The sequence below is a fragment of the Papaver somniferum genome, chromosome 6, assembly GCF_003573695.1.
Source record: "Papaver somniferum cultivar HN1 chromosome 6, ASM357369v1, whole genome shotgun sequence".
NCBI lineage: Eukaryota > Viridiplantae > Streptophyta > Magnoliopsida > Ranunculales > Papaveraceae > Papaver > Papaver somniferum.
Window position 1 is genome coordinate 12,032,314 of NC_039363.1, and position 10,774 is coordinate 12,043,087.

The 10,774-nt window shown below is 35.3% G+C and overlaps 1 protein-coding gene across 1 annotated transcript; it reads left to right on the forward strand.

The window, feature by feature from the left end:
• On the forward strand, positions 1–2,048 carry LOC113286932 (membrane-anchored ubiquitin-fold protein 3-like). The gene is made up of 3 exons (XM_026535576.1): positions 1–585; positions 1,181–1,351; positions 1,611–2,048. The coding sequence occupies exons 1-3, from the start codon at positions 456–458 to the stop codon at positions 1,661–1,663; spliced, it is 354 nt and encodes a 117-aa protein (XP_026391361.1). The 5' UTR covers positions 1–455; the 3' UTR covers positions 1,664–2,048.
• The last annotated feature ends 8,726 nt before the right edge of the window (positions 2,049–10,774 follow it).

The window sequence follows — 10,774 nt, forward strand, 5'->3', positions numbered from 1 at the left end:
GAGACACACTATTAAAGGTGAAGGTGATTGAAAAGTTGAAGAATCCACCAACAAAGATTTTAATTTAATTTATTTCTATCTCCCTATAATTTATTGCAGAAATCTCAGATGTGTTTTTTCTTTTAAAGAGGAAACAAATCCATTAATGGCTTCTTAGATTTTTCAGTCCTGAATCAAATAAATCTTTTTTTCTGCCTGAATTTCATTTATTGTTGTTATATCCATCTGAGGAAAGTCAAATATTGTGTTTTTGTTTCTGCTGCTGCTGACTTTTCTGATTTGAGAAAAGATCTCAACAATTTAGTGATGGGTTCATTACTTCATTGATTAATCATGAATTCTGATGTGGGTTTTTGTTTTTAGTCAAAATTAAGAGAGATTTTTTTTTTTTTTTTTAATTTCGGGTAAAGATCTTGTTTAGGAAGGAGGAGAAAAGGGAATAGGGGTATGATAAAATGGGTGGAGAAGAATTAATTGAGTTGAAATTTAGACTTGCTGATGGAAGTGATATTGGTCCAAATAAGTATAATCCAACTACAACTGTCGGATCTTTGAAAGAAATCATCATTTCTCAATGGCCTCAAGGTTGTATTCTTTGCCCCCCTTATTTTCTATTTTTGTTTAGTTTCCTTTTTTGCTTTGATTGAATTGGATTTTTTATGGCTTTTAGTATTGAAACATTCATGTTCTATGTCTGTAGTTGATGGTTTGTGATGAACTCTATAAATTGATTGTGTTGTAAGTGTGTGGATTATCATCATTTTATGGTCTAAAGATGCCGTGTTTGATTGGAACTGCTGAATAACATTTTCATTTGTTGCTCTAGTGACTGCATAATGCTTAGAAAGTCCAAATTTCGCCAAGGGAGAAAACCTAGCTAGCTTGTTTATTTGTGGTGTTTATATGATCAAAAATGAGGAGTTTAACCCATTTTGGTAGTTATCTTTTAGCAATTAGCTTCAATTTCATGAGCTTTTGTTGGTGCGACTGAGGTCTCCTGCCGAATTCTGTAATTGGACTAGAAAATTGTAAATCACCATATTAGCCGATGAGCTGGTTAAGACTATTGTTGTTCATGATGCTATCATTTCTTTTGTTCTTGTTGTGTTTAATTTGGGCTTACTTGGTGTTCTGTTTCATTTTCTCTTTATTTTGTTACTGAAGCTGTTTTGCGATGTAGGTAAACAAAATGGTCCAAAGGCAATAAGTGATGTGAAGCTGATAAACGCAGGAAGAATCTTGGAGAACAACAAAACTCTCACCGAGTCTAGGGTACCAGTTGGTGAGATGCCAGGAGGAACCATAACTATGCATGTTGTTGTTCAACACCCAATGGTAGACAAGAAAAATGGTAATTTCTTAGAACCGTATAAAGCCTTGATATGTTTTCTGTATACCTATGAGTGTCTTGATTCTTGCAAACACAAATGGATTGTTTTGGCCTAATTTAGCCGCATCAGTAGTTTTGGGTGGGTTGGCATATGCGGAGGAGCACACTCTGCACCTGCCACATATGCTAGCTAGAGAGTAGAGCCTGTGGTCAACTAGTGTTGGTTTTATGCACCTTGTTTACTTGTTTTGAGCTACTAACAAAAGGATGTTTTTGACAGAGAAACAACTTTCCGATGCGGCAAACAACAGGTGTTCATGCTCAATTCTGTGACTTGACAAGAATCAAGTCCGACGAGCCTCTTTCAGTCTGTGGCCATCATTTGCCTTTCAAAAGCTGAGAACATACGTTCATTTTGGGAGTTCATAAACCATTCACAGGTGTTTTTCCTTTTTCTTTTGTAAACGTCGTCAAGGTTTTCTCATGGTAGTTTGGGAACACTGTTAGATTGCTCTATCAGTGTTTTGTGTAGACAAAAAAAATGAACTATAAATAGAATTTGGGTTCACTTGTTTCTGCAAAATGAGAAGAAATGCAACCTCAAATGTATAAATGTGAGAAGTACTCTTCTTCTTTTTTTTCTCTAAGTCACAACTTGATCCTGGTGGGGTGTTATGTTAATATCAAAAGAAAATTTCTTCTCTTGACTTTTCCAATATATTTTTCTAACAGTTGTAGTTTGGTGGTTACCTAATATTATTATTATTATTATCATTGTGTTTCTTTCAAAACAAAGTTTGTAAGATATTTTCATTATGAAGATAATGATTGATGATGGAGTATAAGCTTGTGAAAGGTCTACTGTTTACCATTTTGAACAACCCAGTTGGTGCTTGCTGATCAATAATGTAATGATCCAAGTGGATCAGCCTCTGGGAGAAAGAAAAGATAAACATGACGGTCGCAATCTGTGCAGAATTTGGGGCATGAGGCAAAATTTTGGTTCACTCTGTCTTCATGCCGTTAACAAGAACCGCCGAGAAACAAGAACTGGCAACTTCCCTGCATCAAAGGTTTGGCACTTAAAAATTCCAACAAAGATTAGTTTCTTTGTTTGGATTTCTTGCCTCCACAGCTGACAAGCTCACTAAGTTGGGTTGTAATGTTGATAACATTTCTAGAGTGCTGTAGTGTAGAACTTCAGATAAAAACTCGATAATCTCTTGAACCAAAAGACAAACCAAAGCAAAGTCGCACTTTGTTAATGAATTTCAATCCAAATATCCTTATTCGATTCCGTAGCCCATGATCTAAGGAAACAGCACAACAATGGGATTATATCAATCTCACTGTTTCAATTTTCGTCTAATACACGAGTATTTTTTTACAGCACACCATATAAACATGCATGACATCATAAACTGAATAAACTATCTTTTTATTTCTCTGATTATGATTAATAGGAGAGTTCGAATGACATGATTTTCTTTTGTTATCGACGACATCATATTTTTGGTTGTGACAGACAAGTTACACTCTAGCTAGAGCTCCTCCGGCTGATTTATCAAAGTTTCCGTTGTGGCACTGAGAGGGAAAACGAGGAATACTGCTTATCATTTGCAGATTCTTCAATTTTTTTGGTATAAATAGCAGGAGAGTTTACACTTTACACCACGAGTCTCCTTTTTCTACTTATTTCCGTAACAGAGAGAGAGAGAACAGAACAAGAAGAAGGTGAATTTAATACATGCTTACTGTTAACGCTTAAGGTAAGGAGAGATTAAGGTCCAAGGAACCAGAATGTGTGGAAATCATTGGCAAAATTGTTGGAAAATCAGGGTAATAGAGGATGAAAACAAACAACCAAAAGAATGTTGTATCACTGGAGCTTCAAGGCCTTGTGATTCTTTTAAGCAATTATTTCGACCCTTCCCAATAAATTAGCGAGTACTATCGGTCATTGCTGTCAGCATACAGTGAAACCCTAACAACGTTGTTGGATTCAAAGGTTGTACTCTCTTGACGCCAACCAAGAACACACTGTAGTTGATTCTGAAGATGCATAGAGAGAAAGAATTTTTGATGATTGATATGGGAGAAAGCCTTCGCTATTTAAAGAGGAATTCATGCCTTTTGGAGGTGTCGTTTCATCTCCAACAGACGCTTTCAACGGGCATCCATTAATGGTTTCTCTTGGGAAGAAAACCCTATGGGAATAGACGTGTCGTTAGAAATTTCTAGAAATCGAAATAGGTTTTCAAAATTCAAAACCAGAAAAATCGAAATAGGTCGAACACAGCCGGGAAGGGCTACGCCCCCGGACCCCCCCTGATAGCGGCAAACAATATTGAAAATATCTAACAAAAATGACATGACTATAGGTTGCATTGTAAGGCTACGGGTATGTCAAACACCAAAATTTTCTATATATGCACCCATTATGGATATGCCAAAGTGCCAAACATATATGCCTATATGTCAAATACACTAATATATAGGACATACACGATAGAGATTACATTGAGCGATAGAGATTTTACCGCCGGCGGAATTCTCATTATTTACAAATAATCTAATGTATTTTTTATATCTTCATCTCTCTTACTTTTTCATTATTCTAATAATTTTTTATACTTAAAGGATTTCACTTTAATTTTTATAATACATATTATCTCACATAGATCCTACGATACAGTCACAAATATATTTTTAGTAATTTAGGGTCCTACTCAACATAATTAAATATACATTTCAATCAAATTTGTCATATCTATCATAGTGAGGAAGCTCATTGCCATGTCAAATAATTTTTTTTGACATGGTGCATATGAATAATCCTATTGAGTACATATAAATCAAATGAACACAAATATATGTTTGACATTCAATCTACGTTGATGGTCGAAACGCACTGTCAGGTCGAACACAGTCGGGAGGGGTTGCCATATAAACATGCATGACATCATAAACTGCACAACAATGGGATTATATCAATCTCGTTGTTTCAATTTTCGTCTAATGCACGAGTATTTTTTACATCACACCATATAAACATGCATGACATCATAAACTGAATAAACCATACAACAATGCAATAGAGATTTTATCGCTTTACTGAGCGATAAAGATTTTATCGCCGGCGGTATTCTCATTATTTACAAGTAATTTAATGTATTTTTTATATCTTCATCTCTCTTACTTTTTTATTATTCTAATATTTTTTTATACTTAAAAGATTCACTCTAATTTTTATAATACATATTATCTCACATAGATCCTACAATACACCCACAAATATATTTTTAGTAATTTAGGGTCCTACTCAACATAATTAAATATACATTTTCAATCAAGTTTGTCATATCTATCATAGTGAGGAAACTCATTGCCATGTCACATGGCATGTCAAATAATTTTTTTTTACATGGTGCATAGGAATAATCCTATTGAGTACGTATAAATCAAATGAACACAAATATATGTTTGACATTCAATCTACGTTGATGGTCGAAACACACTGTCAGGTCGAACACAGTCGGGAGGGATGCCTCCTCCCCTCCCCCCCCCCCGATAGAGGCAAACAATATTGAAAATATCTAACATTCTTCCCCTATTTTCAAAATTGAAAAACACAAAGAAAACAAGTAGTAAAAACTTTTAAATCAGAGTGGCTGCATCACCAAAGTGACTGCCTACGTACCCGAGTGGGATCAAGCCAACGTAGTTCACGCTTAGTTGGGAAATAAGCATCTTCGTAGAAATCAATACATAAATGATAGGTATCTTTTGGATTTGAACCTTCACTTAGTGTAAGAAATTCAAAGCCTTATTGGGGTTCAGTGGTGAAACCAGTGTTGAACCAAGTACCCCTTGTGATAAAACCGGAATCTCCACACATACTGATTTCTGAGATAGTGTGTTCTGTAGCCAGCACATTAATGGTCCTGTGCTTATCCTGAATTCATGAGTCACTCAGAGAGCGGTCTTTTTCTCTTAGGAAACAACCTGATTTCCATACTCATATAGGTAAGTCTCTAAGGTGCTTCTGCGATACACCTGTGAATATCTACAGAATTATTAAGGATTTTCATCCATCCTTTTTTTCTTGCAGAATCTTTGCACTAATTTGAAATGAGAAGTTTTATATTTGTGCTCGATAATCTCTTCCATAACTTGTTGGTACCACATTGAACCTTGTTTATCTTTTTCAAAACATAGGTTGGGTTTCTGCTATGGGAGACTAACTTTCCTTCACAGACCTTAGTCCCATTTCCACACATTTTATTGAAAACATTGCATTTGGTAGACTCTTTGTGAATGGGTCTGCCAAGTTCTTCTTTGATTCAATAAAGTTAACCGAAACTACTCCTGTCTTGAGTAGTTGTCTCACAATCTGATGTCTAAGACTTGCATGTCTTGACTTCTCATTATAAGTCTTGTTACTGACATTATAAATTGTCGCCTGATTATCACAATTAATCAAGACTGTTGGAGTTGGCTTCTTCCAAAATGGGATCTCCTCAAGTAAGTTTCTAAGCCATTCTGCCTCCTTACATGCATCCGTAAGTGCTATCAATTCTGAAAACATTGTTGAATCAGAAATACAGGTTTGCTTCTTGGAACTCCAAGACACAGCAGCACCTCCTAATGTAAATATCCATCCACTAGTCGACTTGGATTTGGATTCTACATTATTCCAATTAGCATCACTGTATCATTCTAATACAATGGGATAGCCTTGATAATGCACACCATAATCAATGGTCCCCTTCAAGTAATCCAACACTCTTGAAACTGCTCTCTTGTGTTCAACTCTTGGGTTACTTGAGAAACGACATAGCACTCCCACGGCATGGGCTATGTCCGGTCTTGTGAAATGCATAGCATACATAAGGCTTCCAATAACACTGGAATATTCAAGTTGCTTATGAGCACGTCCAAAATTCTTCATTAACTTTACATTTGGATCCATAGGAGTCACGGCTAGGATGTCATCAAAATGACCATACTTATTGAGAAATTTCTCAATATAATGAGATTGGATTAAAACCAACTCATTCCCCTTTCTTAGAATTTTTATTCCTAAGATCACATCAGCCTCTCCTAAATCCTTCATGTCAAAGTTAGAACCAAGAAACTTTTTTGTTTCTTCAATACGAGATATGTCAAATCCAAAAATAAGCATATCATCAACATACAAGCATAAAATTACACATCCAGAACTATCATGCTTACTATAGATACATTTATCCGCATCATTAACAATAAAACCATATGTCAAAGCTACTTTGTCAAAAATTTTATGCCATTGCATGGGAGCTTGCTTCAAGCCATAGAGAGATTTAACCAACTTGCAAACCTTCTTTTCTTGGCCTGGAAATATGAAACCTTCAGGTTGTTCCATATATATCTCTTCTTCTAAATCACCATTTAGAAAAGAAGTTTTGACATCCATTTTATGAATAATTAACTTATGAACAGTGCAATTAAACAACGAATTGAAGAGATGCGAGCAACATGAGTATATGTATCAAAGTAATCAATTCCATGTATTTGCTTATAACCCTTAGCAACTAATCTGGATTTAAACTTATCAATGGAACCATCGGCATTCAAATTTCTTTTGAATATCCATTTACATCCAATAGGCTTTACGCCTGGAGGTAAATCACAATATATCGAAGTACCGTTATTCAAAAGTGAATTCTTTTCATCATTGATAGATTCTTTCCAGAAACTAGCATATACGGAACTCATAGCCTCAGCATAAGTCTTAGGGTCATCATCAACATGCATAATATATTTAGTAACACTAAGAATTTCATTCTTACTACCTTCTACAAGATATTGTAAAAAGTCTGGACCAAAGCTTGTTGCTTTTCTTGCCCTCTTACTCCTTCTAGGGTCGATATCTTCAATAATTTCAGAAGTATCTTCTATGTCTCGAGTAGGAGCAGAATGATCATCATTGTTATTTGTCTATACAGATTCTAGACTAGGTAACAATGGGTTTTCTATGGGTTGTATTTTGGAACTATTTATGTTTAAGTTCTCAAAGAATTCCATATCTACAGATTCTATAATCTCTAAAGTGTCAAGGATTAAAAATCTGTAAGTGATACTGTTAAGTGAATAACCTACAAAAGCACATTTGTACGCCCTATTTCCTAACTTAGGTCTTTTAGGATCAGGCTTCCTAACATATGCTAAACAACCCCAAACTTTAAGTCTTTTCAAATTTGGTTTCCTATTAAACCACAATTCAAAAGGAGAAATATTCTACTTTTTCAGAGGAATTTTATTCAAAATATAACATGCAGATAACATTGCTTCACCCCACAAAGAATTAGTCAAATTAGAACTAATAAGCATAGCATTAACCATCTCTACCAAAGTTATATTTTTCCTTTCAGCAACACCATTTTGTTGAGGTGTATAAGGTGCAGTAAATTGATGAATTAAACCATGCTCTTGACAAAAGAATTTAAATTCATTAGGAAAATACTCACCACCACGATCAAAACATAAAATCTTATTTTTCTGTCCTAATTGTGTATTTACTTCTGCTTTGTATATTTTGAACATGTCAAAAACATCATCCTTAGATTTCATCAAGTAAGTATAAGCATACGTAGTATAATCGTCAGTAAAAGTGACATAGTACTTGTTCCCACCACGGGTCATGTGATTCTTAAGGCCACCAACATCACTGTGTACTAATTCAAGCAAAGTAGAATTTCTTACTACAGATTTAAAGGAAATTCTATGTATCTTTGCTTGCACACAGATTTCACATTTAGAAACATTGTCAAAGTTGCAATCAGAAATCAATCCTAATATTTCCATGTTTCTAAGAGAACCATAATTCACATGTCCTAATCTACCATGCCATAAATCAACAGATTCAACAATATAAGCAGAACCATTGTTTATTAAATTAAGTTTAATCATCCCATTACAAGCATATCCTTGTCCAACAAATACACCATTTTTGGTCAATACAAACTTACTAGACTCATAAGTCGTCGGGAATCCGGCCTTCATAACAAGGTCTCCAGAAACAAGGTTTTTCACAATGTCAGGGACATGTAACACATTAGTAAGAGTAACAGTCTTTCCCGAAGTAAACGAGAGTTCAACAGTGCCTTTGCCAAACACTTTGCTGCGTAAGTTGATTGATGAGACAACTTCGTTTCTTTCACCAGTAACTGGTTCATATGTCTTGTAAAGATGTCTATCTTTACATATGTGGACAGTTGAACCATTTTCATACCACCATCCACTCTCATTATTACAAACGGCATTGGCGGATTGCACTACAATAACAAGTTTGTCTTCGACCATATAAGCCTCATTTTTCTGTCCTTGTTGTTTCTTTTTGAGACGACAGTCACGAGCAAAATGGATGGGTTTCTTACAGAAGTAGCAATCGCCCTTATTCTTCTTGTTGGGATGTTGCTTCTTAAACTGAGTATCATTCTTAGGTTTTAAAGCGTCTACACATTTAACCTTAGAATGGTTTTAAGTTTGCTAACTATCCTTAATTTCTCGTTTACGAGAGTCTTCTTCAATACGAAGATGACGCTGTAAACCTTCTAAATCATAGTCAGTTTCGGCATGCATAAGTTTCTTCTCATAACTATTCCAAGATGGAGGAAGACGAGCAATAATGACTCCGACAATAAAGGCAGACACAAGTTCAAATCCAGCATCCTTAAGATGATTAACAATGAGTAAAAAATCACTGACCTTGGAAAATATTGACTTACTGTCAACCATTTTGAAGTCCATGAAGTTGGAAATCAAGAATTTCTTGTTTCTTGCTTCAGAAATCTTGTATTTGTTCTCAAGCATAGTCCATAATTCCTTTGCAGTCGCAATACTTCGATGGGCATTATAGGCACTAGTCCCCAGGGCATTCAAAATATGACCACGATACATAAAATCATCTTCCTGACGCTTCTTCCTTTTGGCCTTCAAATCATCAGTGTCTTTTTCTGATGGTGCAGGAATTTCATCCAAACTGTCTTCAAGTATGTACCACAACTTGATGGTGATTAGGAAAAACTTCACAGTCTCTTGCGAACGAGTAAAATTATCACCATCAAAACGTTCCAATCGAGTTAGGGTTTGGTTCATCACTTGCAAAGATTGAGCAGTAACATTCGAATTTGAAGATTCACCCTCCATTGTTGAAAAGTAATTGCTGAAAACTGTTGGAAAATCAGGGTAATAGAGGATGAAAATAAAGAACGAAAAGAATATTGTATACTGGAGTTTCAAGTCCTTGCGAGTACAATCGGTCAGCGAAATATTGCTGTCAGGATACAATGAAGCCCTAACAACGTTGTTGGATTCAAAGGTTGTACTCCCTTGATGCCAACCAAGAACACACTGTAATTGATTCTGAAGATGCTTAGAGAGAAAGAGTTTTCGATGATTGATATTGGAGAAAGCCTTCGCTATTTAAAGAGGATTTCATGCCTTTTGGAGGTGTCGTTTCATCTCCAACAGACACTTTCAACGGGCATCCATTAATGGTTTCTCTTGGGAAGAAAACCCTATGGGAAGAGACGTGTCATTAGAAATTTACGGAAACTGAAATAGGTTTTCAAAATTCAAAACCAAAAAAAACTGAAATAGGTCGAACACATCCAGGAGGGGCTACGCCCCCCCCCCCCCCCCCCCCCGGACCCCCGCAGATAGCGGCAAACAATATTGAAAATATCTAACAAAAATGACATGACTATATGTTGCATTTTAAGGCTACGGGTATGTCAAACACCAAAATTTGATATATATATATATATATGCACCCATTATGGATATGCCAAAGTGCCAAACATATATGCCTATATGTCAAATATACTAATATATAGGCCATACACGATAGAGATTACATTGAGCGATAGAGATTTTATCGCTTTACTGAGCGATATAGATTTTATCGCCGGCGGTATTCTCATTATTTACAAGTAATTTAATGTATTTTTTATATCTTCATCTCTCCTACTTTTTCATTATTCTAATAAATTTTTATACTTAAAGGATTTCACTTTAATTTTTATAATACATATTATCTCACATAGATCCTACAATACACCCACAAATATATTTTTTAGTAATTTAGGGTCCTACTCAACATAATTAAATATACATTTTCAATGAAATTTGTCATATCTATCATAGTGAGGAAACTCATTGCCATGTCACATGGCATGTCAAATAAGTTTTTTGACATGGTGCGTAGGAATAAGCCTATTGAGTACATATAAATCAAATGAACACAAATATATGTTTGACATTCAATCTACGTTGATGGTCGAAATGCATTGTCTCCATGAATGGCCGACGATTGTGTGGCCAGAAAATCAAATATCTGAGATTAACCTAGACAATTGATTTTGCGGACTAGCTTGAAATTTTAATAACTTGTCCTAGCAA

Bases quoted from the DNA above. Each gene is read 5' to 3' on its own strand.
- LOC113286932 (XM_026535576.1), top strand. From the start codon at position 456: ATGGGTGGAGAAGAATTAATTGAGTTGAAATTTAGACTTGCTGATGGA. The intron at 586-1,180 runs GTTGTATTCTTT...TTTGCGATGTAG, and splicing joins CATTTCTCAATGGCCTCAAG to GTAAACAAAATGGTCCAAAG. The intron at 1,352-1,610 runs GTAATTTCTTAG...TGTTTTTGACAG, and splicing joins AATGGTAGACAAGAAAAATG to AGAAACAACTTTCCGATGCG.